Here is a 22,265-nt window from a genome sequence, read left to right as displayed (position 1 = left end):
GCTCTGTGTTTGTGTGTACTTTCGTTGTCTGGTGTTATCAGTATCTTAAGTACAATTTTCATGAAAACACTTGCGGTTTTGAAGCAGTCAGTTATACTGAATACTAAGGCTTACCACAGTCATCTAAATTCAGTGGGTTCTAAGTTGCAGAAAAATCAATTGGGATGACAAATGTTGACTGTTGCTGCTCCATTTGCTGGTTAGATACAACACTGAGGTCTTTTTAGATGAGTCTCAAGTCTCCTCTTGTTGGGGAGGAATTAATATTGCTTGAGTTTAGATGGCCAAAAGTCATACTACTGTTCTGGGATAAAGGTCCCTGAGCTTATTGGTGAAAAGCTGCTTGTGTCTATGTAAGTTTTCCTAGAGCTAGTGTTGTGATACCAGTATTGAGTGGCAGGGGTGCTGAAGAGGGTTATGGACAAAGCTGTAAACAGAGTTTGGATGTCTCCCCCTTCATAAAACACCAGCTGTCCTGAACGTGCAGAGTCCTTCAAAAAGAACCAAAAAAAACATCTGCAAGCTTCTCTCATGTTCTTCCATGTCAGATCAAAATTGTTACCCATTATTATTGGTTTATGGGGTATTTGGGGATACAATTCTAAATCTGGGTTGATCCCAGATTAATTTTTTATTTTTAAATAATTTAAATATTTATTTTTAAATAAAGCTTCTCTTTATTTAAACAACAGATATGCTGAGGTTTCTTAACAGTCTTGGTTTCTGGCAAGCAGACAGAGCTTTGATGTCATGCTCAGTTTTTGGATAAATGCAACACAATTTTTCTTCTCTGTTCAAGGAACTTCTGATCTCCACCTTGGATTTTCTCAGTTGCTCTTAAATGATTATACTCCACTAAGAAAAGATCAAGTTTGTTATAGTAGTATGTATATGTATGTGGGTATATATAAACAAACACATATGAGCAAAACATTTCTATAGTTATTTGATTGTTTCTCTGGCTTTATTCAGAGAAGAGCCATAAGAAAATGGACTGAACTGGGCACACCTTTCCCAGAGTCTGGAGTTGAGGAGACTTGGCACCGTTTTGTTACCTACAGTATCCTCACCACACCACTCATTCCTGAATGCTTACCTGCAGGAGGTCATTTCTGAAGACCCTGTGAAATCTGCAGGGATATAAGTTCTCTGCTCACTGCAGGGACTCTGAAGGACTGTTTAAGCTAAGAGTGAACAGTGACTTATAACAAAGACTTTATGAAGTGGGTTGGACCAGTGTTGTTCACTAGGGCTTTGCAGCAAGCATTGCTTTTAAAATAGCTTTATACATCGAAGAGTCCCCGTTCCTGCTGTGGGTGGCTGGTTGTAAGGAACAGGGTTTCCCAGTTCTGTTCCTGCCAGTGCTTTGTTAGAGTTATGCTCAGATCTTTTACCTACCTTTTTGTGATGTGATACGAAGTTTTTTCAGAAAGGGAGATCCCTTTTTCATAATTTTAGAGCCCATGAGAACTGCAAATGTTGGTACTTCCGTAGTCTTTGTATATGTGTATCTATATTGTGTATGGAGCTGAAATGTTGGCTGTAGAATTAAGACCTGGCACAGCAGCCACCACTACAAAGCAGGAACAGTAGTGGAAAGCAGTGCCGTACACTGTCTGAGAGGCTCTTAATTGCTGCATTTGACTCTGGGAATACTGCCATTGCTGTCATTTGCTTTATTGATAGCATATGACTGTGATTAGCATGACTGAATCAGCCCTTAGAGGAAATATGAAAATGCATATGTTATGCTGGCTGGCCTGGAGGGGATGAAATACATTTTCTGGAAGCTAGTAACCTGCGTGACAATCTGAGCCCTACTGCATATTGCTTTCTATTAAGGGAGTTCCCTGTTACCTCTTTGCCTGTCCCCTGAACTGATGGTTAAGCAGAAGCAGACAAGGGCCATAAATGTTGCTAATAATCTACAAAAGAGAATCAACATTTTCAAAGTCAAAGAAGAGGCCACAGACTGAAGCATAGAAGTGGGTATTGGATGGTGTGTCAAAATCTATGTATATAATGGCTGTGTGTTGCCTGTGTCATCATGAGTCATCTACTGCTTACTGTTCACTTGCATCAAGATTAAATCTGCTGGTACAGTAGTAGTATACAAGTGCAGGTGCACACACAGCACAAATAACCACAAGTTACAACCACCAAAAATCTCTATTTGTGTATTTGTTCTTTAGAATAAAGTCAGTAAGGAAGGAGAAATTATAAGAACAGAAAGTATACTGAATTCTTCAGTATGCCATTTGTCTAAGAAAATGAAAATTGTCACCTTTTTTTTTTTATTATTGTTTATCTAGGAAGAAAAGACATACTGCTAGTAGCTCTTACTAGCTATTGTTGCCCTAGAAAGATCATGTAAGTGTTCTTTTCTTCCTGGGTGATCATTGTTTCTACAGTGGAGTTCTCCATAATGACTCTTCCATTTTCTCGCTATTTTTCATGACAATCATTAATAAAAGCTGAACTTGATCCAGTTTCTTTCTGCACATAGTGCTTTAAAGCAAAGGGCAAGAATGCTTCTAACACAAAGCACATTAAGCCCTGTTCTCATTGGAAAACCAGGTAAGAAAGAATATTCTTCAGCATGTTCAATCACAAAAGAGACCATAGAATTCTCTTAGTGAGATCACCAACTGTTGGTTTCCCTCTTACATACTCTGAAGCTGGGGGACATATACCTTCTATTGCTGTCTTTCATAAAACCTATGTCTCTGTCATCTTTTTGGCATCTCTCTGCTGCTTTGATCACTGCTACAACTCTGCATGTTCCAGTGACTCAGCCTGTCACTGAGTCCGGTCTGTTATTTCTTCATCTTCTCTGTGTTGCTTTGACAGTAAGTAGGGATGCTATGAAGCAGCTGTTCACTGCTATGAAAAAGAATATGGTGATTATTTGAAGTTGCCACTGATTTATCTGTGGTCTTCTGTGCAGAGATATACAACCACACACGGGAAGTTCAGCACATACCAGATGTGACTTTCCTTCTCAACAGTAAAATTTTTCACTTTGAAAACAATCAAACATCGGAATAATCTCCCCAGGGAAGTGGTGGGTTCCCCAGCACGGGACACTTTTAAGATTCAGCTGGACAGGGTGCAGGGACATCTAGTCTAGGTCATGCTTTGCCTAGAAAGGCTGGACCAGATGTCTTGAGGTCCCTTCCAATGTGGTATTCTGTGATTCTGTGACTGTCTCTGAATGCAGTGAGCCTCTGTCCTGTGCATATGTGGTCAGCCCTATGTGCTCAAGAAATGCTAAACGTACTTACCCTATGCCTTGGGATTCATCTGTGTATGAACAAGAGCTTTTCTTGCAGGTGCCCGCAGTGACTCTCTTACCCTCTGTTATTACCCCTCTCACTAAATCATGATTCTATTATTCTTCTTTAAAGCACTGTGTAAAATATCTGTATTATGTTAAAATAGATATGTGAAAATATACTCAGTATGACCAGAAGCTTGTTTCCAAGTGGCTGCTAGAACTAATGCTGTAAGGCATTTGGAAGAAAGAAGACCTTTGCTTTAGGTTATAAATTTCTTATGATTACTAACGTTTGGAATGAGACATTCCCAGAAGTCAGATCTACTTGCTGTTTTTGTTTCCAAGAAGTGGCTGATACTGGAGGAGAATCTAGACTAGAGAAACTTAGAGTTTAATTTTTATCCTTCTCTTGTTCACATGTTCACCATGTAAGAGGTATGGTGGGACAGCTTGTACACCCACATCACTGTTTCTCAAATAAATGCTTTTATGTGGGTATTGTATAGGATTCCTGAAGGAGAACTCAGAGGCACATTTTATGGCTCCTGGTATCCTAAGTGGAAAGGTTACATATCAAAATAGAGGTGCAAATGAATGGCACTCGTGAAACTCGGTCTTGCTTTTTTGATCATTATCTGTTCCCTAATTTTTGTTCTGGGTAATAAACATGAGGCACATCTTTTTCTTAAAAGAAGGCTATAATGAGCAAGGAAGATGTGGTGCAGATGACAGAGGCACCAGGGCATCATAAGGTAAAATACATGATTTGTGGTGGTTCACAGCTCTGCCATGGTCCTGCCAGCTCATTTTCCAGAAGTCGTGGACACATGTTATGCTTCCATTTCTGTACTAAATAAAAATAACAATGAAAAGAGCAGAGGAAAAAGTTAGTGTGGATAGGGGGAGCACTCCTAAAATTTACTTTCTTTCTCAACTATGAGAATTCTTTGAAGAGATCTTTGGTATCAAATGGGTCTTGTTTCCCTAGTTTTGACACTCCCCCTCTCTTTCACCCAACTTCAAGCTATTTTTACTTTCTGTCAATTTCTGATCTAGAGAGAAATTAGAAAAAGAAGAGTGATTTTCCTTTTACATGGATAACTAGGTGCTTGATTCAAATGCACCTCTCCCTCTCAGGTACTGGTGCAGTCCCAGTTTTACATTTTAAGTGTTGACTGTGTTTATGGTCTCCACACCCGAGTTGGAAAGATATGGGGAGGGAAGAGTCAGAATGAATAAAATAAGAGTTTCATATAATCACTATCCTGGAAGTGGTATTCAACATATGACTAAGCACCAAAGTTTCCCACTCTGTCTGGAGAGTCAGACATATGCTACATAGACCAAAATCAGTAACCATTTGGCACAGAGATCTTCAGCACTGGCCAAAAGCAGGGGCCAAATGCAAGGGCTTTTAGGAATGGAGCTCAGATCCAACCACCTGAATCCCACTCAGACCTGGTCTCAGAGAAAGAGAATAAAAGATGCCCTGACATACATTTAGCTTGAAATACTGAATAATAATTAACACAACAGTGAGGGAAGAAATCTAGCCATCTGTTTACCATTCAGGGCAAAATTGCATGAGAAAAATAATATGGAAAAGGCATATACCTGATTTTCTAGCAAGAAAGAGAGGGAAATATGTTAATTTGTAAACTAGTGACAGAAATGGAAACTGAAGTCCTTAACATCTAGCATGAGTTCCTGTAGTTGGCATGAGTTCCTGTAGTTAATACGTTACCAGTCATTTTATTTTATTATTTTGGCCTTGTCACTCCAAAAAGAAAGAGCGAAAAAATGCAAATAGACAACAGCAGTATAAAATTCATCAGTCTCTATGGATATGGTATAATCTGGAATATCTAGGTGAACTGTTACTTGTTACTTTCCATTTTCCTTCACGTGTCCCAAGACAAGGCACCTTTTCAAAACTATTTTTACCTTTTTCAAAGGTTGTTGTCAACAGCACTTTAAGAAACATTCAATATGATGCTTTTATTTGACATCATATTTTCCTGATGGTTGGTGCTGAACTAGCACTGAATGGCCATGGCAAATGCCCAAGAAGAAGTTGGGTAAAGGGCAGCAAGAACATCAGGAAGAGTTCACTAGGAAGTTGCCCGTATGTGTCCTTTGGGGATCTTTCTGAATTTCCTGTTTTATTTTAATTCTCGTGTTTCTAAGATACAGTTCAAAATAAGCATGGAAGTAACCCTATTGCTTGTGATTAGATGTACTTTTGATGAATGGAGGAAGGTAGTTTGTACAGCAGTGCTGCATAGTTTTCTCTCTGAGTTCCTTGAGATAAAGAGGAGTGCTTGTGAAAAACTGAATTCCCCTCCTTGCCCAAAGTATTTCTACATCCCACTCCCAGAGTTCCTCGGGGTGACGTTGCAATTGAACTTGAAATCCCTCTGCTTCAGTAAAGTAATTTGTAAAGTAACTTATATTCTGGGAGAACTGGCACATTGGAAGAACATCGGAAGAAATTTGTTTTTCACAGACAATGAGTGAAGACATCCTAACCTAGGTGTACCAGTTCCCGAAATCTTTCCAGAGACATTCTTGTGTGGCCTTCCCAACCTGCCTGCCCAAGGCTGGGCAGTGTGGTTATCTTGTTCCTTTAGGTTCTTTGCAGAAGTTTTACCCGTAATGTTGTTGCATAGGAAGACTCTAGAAAATCAGTATTTCCAGGAGAGTTTCTTATAGTTACAGTTTACAAATGAGAGGGGAGTAGAGCAGTAAGTTTACCATACACATACCATTCACCTACATGGAGCACTAAAGACCTAAATATTTCTGCTCAATTTTAATACAAAATTTAACTGCTTTTTAAAAAACTATCACATTGAGCTTTCTCTTGCAAAATTATTCTCCCAGCTTTGCTGTCTTCTGAACCCATATGCTGTAAGAAAACATTATCAGTAAGTATCTTAAATACTTGTTGTCTCTAGATGTGTCTTTTATTTCTGCTCTCCTCAGCAGGATATTCTAATCCTCACAGAGGTGGGATAAGTTGATTTACCTCATGAATAATCTGTTCTGTTAACATTTTCTTAAATCTATAAAATTGCTAAGCTGTTTAAAGATCAGCACAGAGTGTTCATCTCTCTTTTATTTTGGTCTGTACCAGGAAATGCCTACAGAGAATGCTTGGGCAATGGGACATGGGCTTCCAAGATAAACTACTCTCAGTGTGAGCCTATTCTGGATGACAAGGTCTGTATTTTTCTCTTCATTCTTCTTAATGACATTTCACAGCATACATGAATGCAAAGCTAAGTTTAAGGTTAACCTACTAATTTGGGATTTCTGAGGCTGATTCCCTTTCGATCTGTGCAAAAAATCCTCCCTGTGAATTCAGGCAAAACACTTACCCTCTTTCTATATCCCCTACTCACACGGTTTTTAGAAAATGAAGCTTTATTACACTCTATCCCTGATGATGTGTGCTTATGCAGATACCTCCTATCTTTGTTCAAAGCCTACAGCTGCTACAGTAAATGTTAGTGATAATAAGACCAAAAGCTTCCTTGGCACTGAAAAATAAGCTTTCACAAGCTGATTCCACCCTGTACCAGTTCTGAGGTCTTATCAACAACTGGCCTCTCCAGATCTCAATAACATTTTTCCTTCAGCAACAGCACAGCAACAGAAAAATACATAAAAAACAGGCTCAGGTCCTAGATGTCTGTTAAAAGATTGAGCTAGTCTTGCATTATATAGGAGGTTACAGAATGAAATTAACATATAGGGTTAAGCTCCTTCAGAAAGGCTGCAAGCTATCCCTTTCTTGTCAAATGTCTTAGTGTCATGGTTTAAACCCAGGACACTTAGCTTTTCTTGGAGGCATCATAAACATTAGTCCTCACACAGTTTAAACCTTCAAGGCCTCATGCCATGTTCTCTTTCTCCTGTTTTGAGTGCTATGATGGGACATAAGCACACATGGGCTCTGTGCTACCTCCCTGCCAGGAGTGACTTTTGCCTTCTGAGAACCAGTGTGTAGCCCAGCAGCTCAGACTTGTTTATGTTGTAGGGTTCATTACACTCATTAGAGTTGTACCATGCCAGTTGCAAATGGAGAGGAGGAAGACTTACCTGCTGAATGCTGCTTGCAGAGCTAATCCAGATTTAGTACTCAGGAACTATCTGGACTAGTGCTGTACTCAAAGCAGTAATGATGCGCTTTGGCTGTGGCCCAGCATCCATCCTGTAAGATCCATGTTGCTGAATGTGGGCTTTGACAAGGGAATCGAAAAAACAGATAACTACATACCAGCTGCTGAAGAGGGCCTGTTCATGCCCACTGGCTAGGTAATTTGGTGGTAGGCCACCTCCCACCCTCTATTACTAGAGGCTTCTAGAAAGCAAGAAAAAATGTACCAGTACATGACTGCCATCCAGAGGGACTGATACATATTCAAGGTGGTATAGCGTAGTGGAGAGGCTCCCATGGCAATTTAAGCTGATCCAAGTTGAGACCACCCCAATGCAGCCCCTCCTTACATTTCTTTCCCACTTAGAATTAAACACTTTTTGATGGATCGTTTTTCAGATGTATCAGTTCCCTAAACTATCTATCTTATTGCATTATTGCAGCAGTGCTGGGGCCAGCACAAGCAAGGGGAGTGAAAATGTGGTTGCAGTTGAGCAAAACAGCAGACCATGGTATCAGAAATGGGTTTGCATTTCTGAAACCACCCTCTTAAAAATGAGCAAGATGGGGTGTGTGTAGCAGCTAGTGCTGACTTAGAGAATGGGGAACCGAGATGGGTGAAAATCTTTTCATGTGCTTTAACTGGTATGGGAAGCCTGAGCCTGATGGTAGCAGTCTGCTGTAGCAGCTCAGGAGACTGCTACTGTGTTTTAATGACAGTCTCTATGTGTTTGTCTGCATGACTGGAACAGTTGCTATCTCTGCACAAGCAAATACAGACAAGTTTTATTTGAAGAGGCTGGAGAAGTGTTGTGACTAGAGGAAAGGATTAGTTCCTTTACTCTGTTTTTTCTTTTAAAAACTTTGCAGCTATGGTAATAGCTTAAAACTCTTTAAATAGCATGTTCCTTAAGCAGGTAAAAGTACAGATGTTCCCCCACCCTTGTTTGCAAAAGCTTAAAATCTAATTTCTTAGATGTTTAAAGATTTGCAACAAGCTTTGCAAATATTAATATTTGTGAATATTTTTTAAATCTCTACATAATGCTCAGTGTTATGGATGAATACTTGGTTTACTTTGTGATCCAAAAAAAAAGAAAGACAGGAAAAGAAAAATCCTCCTAGATTTCCTAATCTTTCATTTTGATTAAAGGTGAGATGCAAGCACGCATGTGGGTCCATTGTTATTTATTGACTGTTCCTAGCAGATGCTAAGCGTCAGCCCTGTGTTTCATGTTTAACATAGAAAACAACACTACTTTCAGTTCTTTAGCACTCACAGGCAGAGTGCTAAAGAACTACATGGTTTGACTTCAAATTCAGTGATTGATACCTGGGACAGGAGCAGGACTTATCAAGAACAACCCCATGTCCAAGGCTACATGGTTTATCACATAGCATTGGTAATGTAGCAAGGGAAATTTCAGTTTTCAGTGGTGGGTCAGTCTTGGGGGACATAAGGTCCTGTAACATGCATTCACTGGGTTACATTAGCACATGATCACTTTACTTGTGGTCAAGACCTGTGGCAGTAGCTGATAAAGCTGTGCTATGGGACTACTTTGGCCCTAGGTTCCCACTTTGGCTAGGAATGTAGTTAGACAGTGTAGTTTAAAATGCCCCAGTGTGTGTCTCTGTGCATCTGACAGGTGTGACACAGGCCTTCTGGAATACCTGTGTTCTTCAGCAGCAGCAGCAATTGGAGGTCAGTCACCAGGACCAACTAAGAAGCAGTTTCCTGAGTGTACTTCAAAGGGCAATAAGTGCCTCTGTGTAACTACTTCTAGCCTTTGCTTCACATATTAGTTCAGATATTGGGTAGATACCCAAATGTAGATGTCCTAATGCCAGACTGAATCCCATCCTCTGAACATCCAATTAGCTTCTTCTCCAGGTACTGGAATCAGGTAGAGAAATCATTTTGATCCAACTTGTTGTTTGATTGCATAATGTGTGACAAATGGAAAACTTCTGCTCAGCCTACAAGCTCCTGTGTCAAAGGAACCTTCACTGCATCTGGCACAAATCTGTGTTCTTTTTAGAAGGAGAAGTCTCAGGCAGTAACAAATATATCTTGGCCTCCAAAAAGAGCTATAAATTAGGTTCTTTGGTCTTGTCTATGTGGTCTGTGGCATCTGTGTATGAATTTGGTTCTCCTAATGTTCTGAGGTGGCTTCAAGCTGTGTAGCTGAGTTAGCACCACGCTGGGCTTAAGTTAATGTATCCTACTTAGGAGCACAGCCACATTAGCCACAGATAGCCAGCTTCCAGCTGGCAAGGAGCAGGAAAGCAGTGAACTCAGAGGAATCCTGGGTGACAAAGATAGTTCCCAGTTGCTTCTGAAAATCTTTGGAGAGAGATACGGTGCTTTTAAACTCTTCTGGTGGTGAGATCATTCTGATGACAGGAAGAAATCTAATCTAAAGTGACTGATCTGGAAATGGAGTGCAGAGCCTCACAGGAAGGCATGACCTGTAAACACTGGCAGGACCTGTCAGGAAGTTCTGTTAGAAGGAGGAAGGAGGAAGATCCTTGTCATCTGGAGAGCTAAGAGTGCTGTCATTATGTGGTTATTAGCTCAAATAACTGGCTGATTAGGTTTGGCCAGGTGAACAGTCATGTCCTAGCCAAAGCAAAGGGAAAAAGTCCTCTAGGCAGGATAACTCCATCATTAGCCTAAAATCTGGCCGTAGGGAGCCCAGTGTGCTTCAGATTTTCAAAGCTGGTGCGGATAAAGACATAAAGCTGGGCTTCCTCAGTTTACCTGGTAGAAGCTGGCTGGAAGATAACTCTGTGCTGTCTGATATAACATGATTGTCAGGCATAAGGTATGGCATGGAGGAGGACTTCAGTGATGTGTCCTGCTGTGGTCCAAGAGTAAGGTTATTACTGCTTTTCTGTCTGCTTTCTAATGTAATGACCCTCCTCCTAAGCCTGAACAGGATTTAAGCCTACATTTTAGTGAAGTGATACACCTTCCTGAAAGCAAAGGAATATTGTGTGACAGTAGGAGGTTGTTACCATTTCAAATGTATTGGTCTTCAAGAGGGTGAGACAAAGAGTTATGCAAGTAGTTTACATGAACTGAGCTTTGGCCACCACATGACTGATTCTGGGCATGTGTTTTTCAGCCCTGAAGGTGTTGTCTCCAGTTCTACCAGAGATGCAGATTGCACGTAGGCTGGTGGAAAGTGATCTTGCCACCCTGACAGCTTAGTTTTTCAGAGGCAGTGAGGCAGTTCTTGTTTCTATGGTATTTGAATTTGCCTTCAGGAAACCTTGTTAGTGTCAGCAACAGAAAAAAATGAAAGTTGTGTCTGTTTTTCCTTCAGCATCAGTGTGTCAAAGGGGAGCTTAATGATATTATTTTCCCATTCATTTTCTTGTGTTGTGAACCATACCTTCTTAAAATTTGAGTGAAGTTGAAATAGTAGTTAGGAGCCAAAGGAGGGAGCTGAAGGGTCAAATTCAAAGAGCAGGCTCCTTAGCCTGGGAGAAACATTGTCATCCTTCAGAAGATTTCTGGCACTATGCGAACAATTCTGGATGACACTCTTAGTCATATGGTTTAGTTTTAGTAGTCCTGTGAGAAGCAGGGAATTCAACTCAATGTTCCCTATGTAGCTCCCTTCCAACTTGAGACATTCTATGATTCTATGACCTGGATGGGAAAATAAATAAGTAAAGCAGGTTGCCAGGGCGCTAGCTGAGCATTACAACATTGTGTTTCAAGTAGGCACATCAGGTCAAGCATGTTTACTTCCCCTTTAGATGTGTCTGTGGCTTAAGGTTTAATAGAACTGAGTGGGGAATTCAGATCTTACAGGTTTGGTTGTTGTTTTGTTTGGGGTTTTTTTAGTTAGGTTTTTTTTCCTTCAGAAAATAGGCCTGTGCAGGGAAAGTTTATTTTAGGGGGTTTTATAATAGACTTAAAAATACCTTTCATAGTTGAGTTCTGTCCAGAAACAGCACATTACCACATGTGCTGAAGATACAGGCAGGTTTCATCACAGAAATTATTCCAAGAGAGCTTGCTTGCTCTCTGGCAAAGTGCGGGAAGATGCTATCTTCACAGAACAATGGAACAAATTAACTACAGCTGCTGGTGGTAGTTTCATCCAAATATTCATTCACTGACAAATTCCATTGACTGGAATAAAATGTTAAGGGAAATTATTAGGAAAAAAAAAAAAGAAACCACAATTTTTTGTGGTTAGTTTTCAAAGGTCTCGTTCTTCTGAAGGAGGACAACATCCCAAAGTGGGGAAAGATCTGCTTAACCTGAAAAGAAACAAATGCTAAAACTAATTAAAAAGGAAAAAAAAATAAATCCTTTTTTTCAGGGGGATTTGTTCTTCAAGTAGCAAACCTCTGTCAATTTTTGACCAGCTTCAGTACTTATCTGAATAGTGTTTTTCTACTTCTTCCTATCCATCAGGCAAAGAGGGGAGATGCTTCTCTTTTCTCTGAAGCCAGCAGCAGCCCACCAATAAAGAATGTTCCAGTTACTTCAAGGTCAAATTTTGGTCACATCACTAAATTCACTGATTTAGGTGGGAGCATTTTTGTACTTAATCTTTTGTTTACAGGATCAAGAACCTACCAATAATTTCCAGAGCATCCTAGGAAGTAGATACTAATACGTTAAGTTTCACCACATACTTGGGTCGCTGCTAAAACCAACAGGATCTCTGGTTTGTCAGGCTCTCTCAAAACTGAAAGGACACCACAAGATTATTCCAGCTCTTTCAGTCTGCACTAATTCTGCCCTCAACTTGAAAGATAAGAATCATAGCTTGAAAGGAATGTACTTCAGAGTACGGAAAGCGCTTATTATTTATTCTTACTGACAACTGTTTCATTTTTGCATGAAAACCAAGCCATTTGAGTAGGAGAGTAGCATAACTTGGCTCATTAAAACCATGCACTTTCCTAAACAAAATAATTTGTTATAACTTTTGAAAGTGAGAAGCTGTGTCTTTGGTGTCTTTGTCACCCTAAAATTACAAAGTTTTAATGTAATAATAAAAATAAGAAATCCTGAGGAAATCAGATTTAAAAAGGGAGGGGACAGCACCCTCTTTTGCTGAGATTTGTAACAAAATGTGAACAAATCCCAAACTGAAATGAAACTAAGCCTACACTCACTTCTGTGCCTGGGCAGCATGTTTGGCTTATACATAGGCATCAGCCCTGGGGCTATGATATCATTTTAAAGTCAAGAAAAGTAATTACTGTTTCCTAAACTGATTAACTGTTCCTTAATGTCAGTGCTTAGAGAGTCATGCTGATTTAATCATGTTATCTCTTTACCTCCAGAGGAAGTATGCGCTCCATTACAAGATTGCTCTCATCATAAACTACCTGGGGCACTGTATATCAGTAGGGGCCCTTATAGTTGCCTTTATGCTTTTCTTGTGCTTGAGGTGAGTAATCTCTTTGCATGCTTCTAACTTGGTTGGGGGTGTGACACTTACCGGGTTACTCAAGCCCTCTAGTAACACTGTCCAGGTCATATATGGTCTTGAAAAATGATCCTGACCTTCGTACTCATGAGCATGCACATGGATTCATGGACTGATGCATTGGATAAGCTGTAATGGTGGCTTCTGTGCATAGGACATGCCTGTCCATATTCAGGAAGAGAACTGTACGTGATTTATTGATGCAGCAAAGAATTCAGTGAGCACACAGTGCTTCGTTAAGGGTGACTGGGATTCATGTGTGTCAAGTTGCAAGTTTTAGAGGCAAGTTTCATTTTTTTATAAGGCAGTGTATGATAGCATGTCATTTTGCATTCCCTGACAGATGATGCCCAGATCTAGACCAAAGGAAATGCAATTAAATCTTTCCATTTAGCTTTGGGTTAATTTCAATTTTCCTTCCATGAAAGAACTTGGAAGTTTTCTTGAATAACAAGAGAAACATGTTTGGAGGAGCTTTATCCCCAGCAGTGCTCAGGAAATGATGGATGCAAATCAGTGAAACGGCACAAGATGTACTTTCCGTCTCTGGCTCAGTGATACAGAAGGGAGTTTGTCAGGTCAAATGGATATGTCGGTGAAAGAAAATCTGTGGGGAAGAGTTAGGGCTACAGGGAGAAGAGAAAGGATGAGAGGGAAGGAAACTTAGTGGAAAGTAATAGGTAGATGTTCCTCAGTCATCATTATGTATTGTATGTGTACAGCCCGAGTCATGGAAATGTATTTCAATAGGAGTGGCCTGGTTGAATATTTCTGTGTTATTTGTTGGATTACCTGGTTGGTATTTCTGTGCTATTTGTGCTGTCTTGTCTAGGAGCTTTCAGCTTGAGTTTAGAACTCACTGCACTAAGTGCTATGCAGGGATAATCCCTGGGACAAAATCTTGTATGTAGTAGCTTATATAGCAGAGAAGAAACAGGTGGATTATCCACCACCACCCCCGCCGCCAGATTACAACATGATGATTGATGGTGGCCTAATGAGAGAATCAAAGCTTTCCTAGAGTGAAGCATCCCTACAAAGTCTATTGCTAAGTCTCCCACATGAGCCTTCTGAACAGGAGGGTCTTTCTTATTAGAAAAAGGAATCTTCTTTCACCCCAGCATCCATAAACAGAATAATCTATGCTAATAGGAATGAGAAAAAAAGTTTAAAATATTCAGTGGGAACATTTATGGTACATTGCTTTAACCTTCCATTTCAGCCTTTTTATTGTATGTATAATGCTAATTCCCGTAGTGGTTGGAGACCTGAATTAATTTACACTGAATAAAAAAATGCAAATTATTCATTGTAACTCTGTTCCCTGCTATGTGGCTGAATCTTTTATAAATGTTTGAATAAATAACACAAAATCAATTAGATATTATGATCTAAATGTATCCACCTTCTAACACGGAAGTAGCCTAGTTATCTCTTAAATTGTTCTGCTATTTCAACTTTGACTTTAAGATTTAAATTTTGTAGTCAGCCTCAGCATTAAAAATGACTGCAGCAAATAAGTGCTTCCCTATGCATGCTGTGAAATAAGATAATCCATCTTTTCAAATTCCCACTCTATCATGCAAAAAAACATCTAGTGTCCAGGCAGCTTTAACCAGCATGAGCTACCTCAGTGTCTGTAGTGTTACATCTGTTTTCAAAAGTTCTAAAGATGCTCCAGTTAAGGCAGTCCAGATTCATGTTGCATTACAGATTTCTACTACGTAAATTCTAGGTTATGCACATCTTTGTCACACTTCTTCTAAGTGTCCCAAGAACAAATCAGTTTTGATAATTGAGTCCTATTATTTGGGATTTTTTTAACTGTTTTAGTTTGGATGGAAGAAGGCATCTACTGTTTGGGTGAAATGAGAATCTAGATAATTTCTGGCTAAAAAAAATTCAATAGAAGAGCCTGAAAGCTAGACTTGATAATCCCATGTCTTGGCCCAAAGTTGAAATCTGCTAGTTTCTGTGATTCAGCTCTATCAGAATCTAGGATTCAATGATCCAGTTCCTTATCCTTGCTCCACTCCATCCATCTGCCTCATTCCATGCATACCTGCTGAAGGTGAAGATGGAGGAGACCACTGGGAAGGCTCAAGTTCTCTGTATTTTTATGGTTCTCACTCATCACCTGCTTGATTTTCCTTTGCTCTGTCAGTGCAGATGGAGTCCCAAAGGCAGTCCTGTCTGAAGGAAGAGACTTGACCATGCCTGCTGTATTGGAACATAACTGCTAGAAAGGCTGTGGGATCTCTCATACTGGAGGTTTTAAGAGCAAGTTAAATACCTGGTTAGCATGGCAAAGAGTGTTGCTTTGGATCAGCTAGTGAGATGGGTGTTCTGCTTTTACATATAAGCTTCACCACTGCTGTTGCAGTCCAGGTAGCTGCTGTGTTGGTGGGAATCTTAGACATCAGCTGTGCTGAAGTGGGAAGGGGAAAGTACTGTATCTAGTCCCTGTTCTTTCAAATCTATCCTGTGTTATCTTGTCCACAGTTCTTGTCTTCCTCAGTTCCTTATACAGACCTCTGTCCTCCATTCACAACCCACCCTCCACACCACTAGAAATGTTCTTACTGTCTTAAACTCTAAGGAACCATACAACAAAAGATAATTGAGGGTCAGAAATCTCAGATGTCCAGCAAGTAATGAAATCATCTGCTATCTGTACTCGTGTTACCAGGAGACCCTGTCACAACTGGAAAGTGACAAGAGCTCAGCCAGGGACTTTCTTTTATTGTGAAGACCTGTTCCACACCTGTTTTCTTCAGTTCTGTCACATATGAACCAATCCTTCTTTCTTGGCTGTGCAATGAAAAATAAGCCAGTAAACATTTTATTTAGCACCTGAATAATAAAAAGTGAAGCCAGACTTATGGGAGAGGGCCTGATTTTTGTTGGCATGCTGACTGAACGGCAGTGAGTCATTGAGATAGCTCCTGAAGATCTAAGTCAAGGATAGTTCCCCAAGATTAAAATGTAGGTGGTCTTAAAAGTGTGAGAGCCATGCTGCCTTTACAATGCAAAACAAAACAAGCATACAGAAAGAAATATGTTGAGAAGGAAAAATGAGAATTTGTGTATAAACCAAATGTGCTGTAGAGCTGCGTTGATTTCCAATGCAGGATCTGGAGAGATTTGCTCAGGGCACTTCACGTGGCATTGTTAAACGTATCTGCATTACTGTGAATCTCAATCTATATGTTCTTATTAGTAAAGGTTTGAGCCATCCCTCAGGTACACAGAGGTAGTTCCTGCTGGCAGGGCTATTGTCCCACATAATCACATTCTCGCACTAGTAAAGCAGAAATTTTCCAGAGGAGGAATCCTCCTATCAGTAATACCAATCAAGCTGAAGGAGGGGAAAAAAAAAACAAAAAAAAAAACAACCAACCAAGAAAAAAGATTCAAAAACTTCTTTTGTTCTTTTGAATCATATTTTTCCATTACTGTTGCTGATAATGCAGAAACCCAAACTGCTTTGTCCTGTGTTTTCCTTTGTTAGTGTGCTATTATACCAGCCTCTGATGTGGAATAAGAGTCCTTTGTAAAACTCCGGACTTGTGATTAAACAATGTGCTGGCAATAGACAGCAGTGACCTGACTGGATTCAATCAGAAGATGTTTTATTGGGGCAGTAGTGACTGAAGAAGTAGTATGGGAAGACAGGTATTTGTTCTGAGAAATATGTAAGTCCCTGCTGAGTTTTGAATCCAATAAGGGACGGTGCTGAAAGGAAGATAGGCTGAAGATTAAAAATAATTTGTCCTTCTACACAGGTTGCTGGATAAGGGTAGCTCATAAAAAAACAAACCCACAAACACTGCATAACATCTTTTGTCACTTGTGTGGTGGTAACAAAAGCAAATGCAGGTTTCAAGGGAAATTTTGCTTTCTTGTTGTCGTGGTTTAAACCCAACCACAAACCTCGTTTACTCACTCCCCTGCTTCTTGCCCTCCCCCTGCTCCTGGAGGGACGGAGAGGAGAATCGAAAAGAATGCAACTCCCACAGGTTGAGATAAGAACAGTTTAGTAACTAAGGTATAACACAAATCACTGCTGCTACCACCAATAATAATAATGATAAAGGAAATAACAAGAGGAAAGAATACAACACCTCAACACCAGCCGACCAATAACTCGCCCCACTCCCCCCAGCCGAGCACCGACCGATACCTCGTCCAACCCTACCGTTCCCACCCTTCCGGGGTAACTCCCAGTTACCTCCCTGGGCATGACGTGCTATGGTATGGAATACCTCTTTGGCCAGTTTGGGTCAGGTGTCCTGTCTCTGCTTCCTCGTGGCCTCCCCTCGTCCCTGGCAGAGCATGAGACTCACAAAGTCCTTGGCCAGAATAAACATTACTTAGCAACAATTAAAAACAATCGGTGTTATCAGCTCTCTGCCCAGGCTGGAAGTCAAAACACAGAGCTTGCACCAGTTACTAAGAAGGAGCAAAACGGCTCCTGGTAAACCCAGGACACTTGTTAACACCTAAATTTACTCCTTTCTTCCCCACCCCGTAGGTCTGAGGCAGTGTCCCCTTTCTTTATTGTTATTACAGCCAGATTTCCTAAATATCACGCATTTTTTCTCCCAAAAGACTGAAATAGTTTTTTCTTGAAACAACATAGGCACTTTAAAATTTATCCCACACCCCTCCCCCAGCCTCCCAACCATCTCCAAGTGTTTAGGAGAGGAAGATCTACTTTCCTTTTTCCTCTCCTGTTCCAAACTCCTTTGAGCTGCCTCTTGATCTTCAGTCTGGCATGCAGTTGGTGAGACTGTTGCTGCAGGGCCTCTGTTAGTAAGAATGCAAGAGTCAGATTAAATGATTTTAAGAATCCTTTCAGAAGAGATGTAGAGCATTCATACAGAGCAGGTTTCATAGAGCAAAGTGATCTGATGCCTGTCAGCACCTAGATACTGAGGATGTATCAATTAGGTAGGTGATTTGCAAAATTAGTGCCAGTTTGCACTTAAAGGTCTTGTGATACCTGGTGTGATTAAAGCAGAGCAGAGTCCAGATCTAAAGCGCAGTCCCCCCATATGTGACTTCCTGTAGTGGAGCAAGAGGAAAACGAGTAAGTCCCAGGCCACAGCATCAACTAAATTCATCAGTTCATGTCAGTGCTCCCCTTTTTTCCTTCATCTTCTGGCTTTCCACCTAGTCTATTCCATCTACCACTTAGAATAGCAGAGCATTAAGTAATGATTCAAGGACATGGCATGTTTTAAACTTCATCATAAATACCAGTAATTGCAGTGCATATTTTTTGTGGATGCAATGGCTGCAGGCTTAGAGGTAACACTCTGTCCCACCCTGAAATAGTCCATAGTAAAGTTCTCAAGGCAAGGCAGGAATGAAAACAGTGTAGCTCTGTAAAGAAGCACATATGCAAGGAGATGGTTATCTTTGAATACAAAACATCTGAAGTGTCTGAAAGCATGTGAAGTGTCTCATCTCACCAACTCTGCTAAAGGACAAAAACATATTTTCTGTTGATAAACCTTAGGCCAATGTCTTTGCTTGCCACTGACTTTACCCTCTCATCTCGTATCTCAGTTCAAAACTCGCAGAGAAGAACAGAGCCTTCATGAAGTCCTGAAATGACATCAGTAATAAGTGTGCCCAAAGAGCTATATTCTTAAAATGTGAGAGGTCTCGTAAGCTTCATCTGAAATAGTGCTATTGTAGCCTAGCAATATGAAGGCTGAAAAGGAGTATTAGTGCTACCTATAAATACATCACTGTTAGATGAATATTCGAAACTGAAGAGCTACTTACAGTCAAGGACAATGTCGGTGCAGGAGGAAATGGGTATAAGTAAGTGCTCTACAGATATACTTGTGAGTGGATATTAGTGGAAGATTTCCAACCTACAAAGCAGAGTCATCCAGGAGCAATGTAGAGGAGGAAAAATTTAACCTGGAGTTAAGCTAGAGTTTCAGGAATTTATGAAGGGCTTTGACTCAATTATTTTCTTGACCTGAGTTTTGGAGAATCAGGAGGCCATTTCCTATCCTGTGCTTGAAATATTTCCCTATATAAATTTCTTTTATTGCCAAGATTTTACCCATGAGGCACTGTTTTTGGAGATGGACACTCTCTTGTTTCAATTTGGGTAATAGAACTGTCCTGTGCAAGATTAGATCTATGTTGCCTGGCTAGCTAAAACTTGTCTGTGCTATTTCCTCCTATTGATGGTGACGGAATGTTTTTGGGGACAGCAGAGCAAGCCTTGCAATTTTTCCAACATTTCAGAGGAATGAAGAAGGCAAAGTTTGGTCTTCACAGTTTAGATATGAATCTTGCTTAGATGTGCAATTTACTTGAAAATAGAACTTGTACCTAGTAATCTCTGGGAAGGAGAATCAGAGAAGATGTTTTAAAGCCTAGATGTTTAGAGTTGCCCATTAGAAATGCACTGATCCTCTACAGTGTTTCCTGAATTCCTGGTCATATACTCAAAAATTATGAAACATTTCATACTATGTTTTTGTGGAAATGGGGCCAAGAAGAGTGTGAACAGCAACATCAGTGCCCCAGACTTTCCTCCTTGGTTTATCTACACAGCATCTGTAGATGTAGATAATTTAATAAACATTGTTAATTGTATGATTGTATTAAGAGAAAAAAAAAGAACAGCCAACCATAACCTCTGAATTCCCTAGCTGGTAATTTAAATTAATTTTCTTTCAGATATAAAAATTCCTCTATAATTTCTCAAGGGGATTGTGAATGAGGACATGCTATGCACCCTTGTATTTCCCAAACAGTAGCTGTCACCCAGATCAACCAAGATCAGCTCTCAGTCTCTGGCTTCTGGAGTCCTAACTCTAATTCGTACAATCCAGCTGCAGTGGCCACTTCATAGAAAACATTCAGCCTTCCACAGTCCAGACCGATAACTACAACCTTTGTCAACAGGGCAATGTTTTAGATAAACCCCAGAGGGCTGTAGCCATGTACCATACCCCTGCTACTCTGAAGTTAGTTGGTTATGAGGTACTAAAGCCTGAGCTCTGCAAGATAGCTTCTGCTAAAAAGATACTTCACAGCCCTGTGTTCTGACTGGTTCAGAAATAACTGACAGCTGACCTCTATTTAGTAAAGCAAATTAGAGCAGATTCCTAAATCTTTTTTCAACCAGCTAAACCACGATCTCATTCTGTACTAAATAATCTGCATCTGACTTTGCCGTCCCTGTGAAAAGAACAGAAGAATTTTCTCTGATGGAAGAGCTGATTGCATCCTCAAAGTTGGAGCCGTGTTCTCAGACTGGAATATCTAGTGACTACTTTTCAATTAGCCTATATTTAACCCCGTAGTTCTCAGAGGCAATATTTATCTTTGTACACTGACTATGAATGAAGCACAGGATGAATCAGTGCCTTATAGTTATTCAAACTGTTCATGGGTGGTTTGCAGAGTGCCTTTTTTGACCCCTATTCACTGTGCTATGCAGCCAGGCAGTGCTGGGCACAGAGAGTGAGCACACTCAGTATGGTCCTGCCCTGGGGCTGTCCTGCTGGTGGTCGTGTTCTGTGCTGTGCTGGCTGCATCCTTCCAGCCCTAGAAACATCAGTGCTTTACGCCTTTGTGTCTAAAGCAGGCAGAATGCCCTGTGTCCTAGATTAAAGATTGGCTTGAAGGCAGCAGGAAGAAGCTTTTGAAAAGGCACAGATGGTTCCACGATGGTTTTATTTTTAGGGTCTATGCACATCCTAACTCTAACGGAAGCTGCTGCTTCTCCTCTTCACCTGGGTATTTCACCTGTCCTTGTAATAAAGCTGTTATTCTTTTCCAGGCTTTTATTCTTTCCGTGCAACTGCCCCTTCCATTTCCTGTGAGAATATTTATATTCCTTAGGCAACTGCCACCAAGAGGCTCATTTTCCCTGCCAACCTCTTCAGCTACTTTTCCCATCTGTAATCATTAGGAATCCCAAAATACGTGCACTGGTTGAACATGAGCACGGAGGGGAAACCATGAGGACCTCAGGGGACGCCTCCATGTAGATGAAAGCAAATAGGCCTCGACAGGCACAAAGCCTGGGAAACAACTTGTTGTTAGGTATTCTTCCCAGTCTGTGCCATTTATGACTTGTACATGGACTTTGCCTGCCCTATAAAAGACATGTTTCTTCTTGCTGCTTTTTCAAAAGTCATGGAATGGGAAGGACTCAAGCAAAGTGTGCTCAGATTTCTCCTGCCAGCTGTTTTCAGACACAGTTTGGGACAGCAGTCTTAATTGAACATCATTATTAGTGGAATACTACATGAATTAATAGAAGGTTTCTAAACTTTTTTATTAAAGTTATGTTTTGCAGTTATTTCCATGCAAATGATTCAACTAATTCAGCTAGCTTTCAACCATTAGCAGTCTTGGGATTGCTAATGTTAATTGTTTGTGTCATGCTTTGAATCAGAAAATGATAGCTCTGCATATCCCAGAGGAAAAATTGTAAAAATACCACTGTGTGGATAGAGCAAGGAAAAAAAATAATAGAAAGGCTACTTTGAGTTTTACCAATGTTATTTTAGAAACCCTTTTATAAATTTCCATTTCTGAATCAGTGAGGCCACCTGTACAGAAATAATTGATAAGATTTTCTGCCTTTCCAGATCTCAGCATTTCCCAAGTCAAAAGAATGGATTTTCTAATTCTCTGCTTTCTGCATCCAACCATACAATTAAGGTTATTTGATGGAAATAATTAGTAGAGTGTCCTTTCTCTACCAGCAGTCACAAGCTCTTTCTACCCTCTTCTAACACAGGCTGTAGTCACCAGCTGCAGGGTTCTGTTGGTTGGGGTTTTTTTTCCGTTTGCTGCTACTGTTCCTAATGTGGAAGCTTGGTTATGACACCCTGCATACGAAGCAGTTCAGGATGTCAGTGGTGTGATTTTGAGTCAGAGAATGACATTGGGCTTGAAACATGGTCTGTTCTCAAATCAAATTAAGAGGTCATTATGTGTAATTTCCCACCATACACCTGGTTTTTGATTTAATAATTAGGGAGGCTGAAGAGAAGTATGTTTGCCTTCCCCTTAATTACTTGTTTGTGTCTAACCTGCTGCAGAGAGCTGAAGCTAGTGCTTTTGTGGGGCACTCTGTGTGTGCTGTGAGTGCTCCTAGATCATCTTATCTGGTTTTGTCCAGCACAGAGACATACTCTGGGACTCTAAACTCACTGGAACACGCATATTTTCCTGTACCATTGTCCCCAAATTCCTGTATATATGAAACAAGGTACTTCATAACATAGTCTCTGAAGATATTCTGTCATTTGCTACACTTTTCTATCCAAAGCCTCACATCATTAGCCTTGAAGCAAGTCACTGTACTAAT

The 22,265-nt window shown here is 40.4% G+C and overlaps 1 protein-coding gene across 3 annotated transcripts in view; it reads left to right on the top strand.

Moving 5' to 3' along the window:
- CRHR2 (corticotropin releasing hormone receptor 2) overlaps positions 1-22,265 on the top strand; it is a 149,480-nt gene that overhangs the window by 78,205 nt on the left and 49,010 nt on the right. For 2 of the 3 annotated variants that reach the window (XM_065669265.1, XM_065669266.1), the window contains 2 exons: positions 6,414-6,499; positions 12,759-12,865. In XM_065669265.1, coding sequence (XP_065525337.1) covers positions 6,414-6,499; positions 12,759-12,865 — 193 coding nt within the window. The remainder of the gene's footprint in view (positions 1-6,413; positions 6,500-12,758; positions 12,866-22,265) is intronic. The other variant, XM_065669267.1, reaches the window with a different exon arrangement.

This window comes from Lathamus discolor, chromosome 2, assembly GCF_037157495.1.
Source record: "Lathamus discolor isolate bLatDis1 chromosome 2, bLatDis1.hap1, whole genome shotgun sequence".
Lineage (NCBI taxonomy): Eukaryota > Metazoa > Chordata > Aves > Psittaciformes > Psittacidae > Lathamus > Lathamus discolor.
The sequence above is the reverse complement of the archived record's forward strand: the minus strand, read 5'-3'. Positions and strand labels throughout refer to the sequence as shown.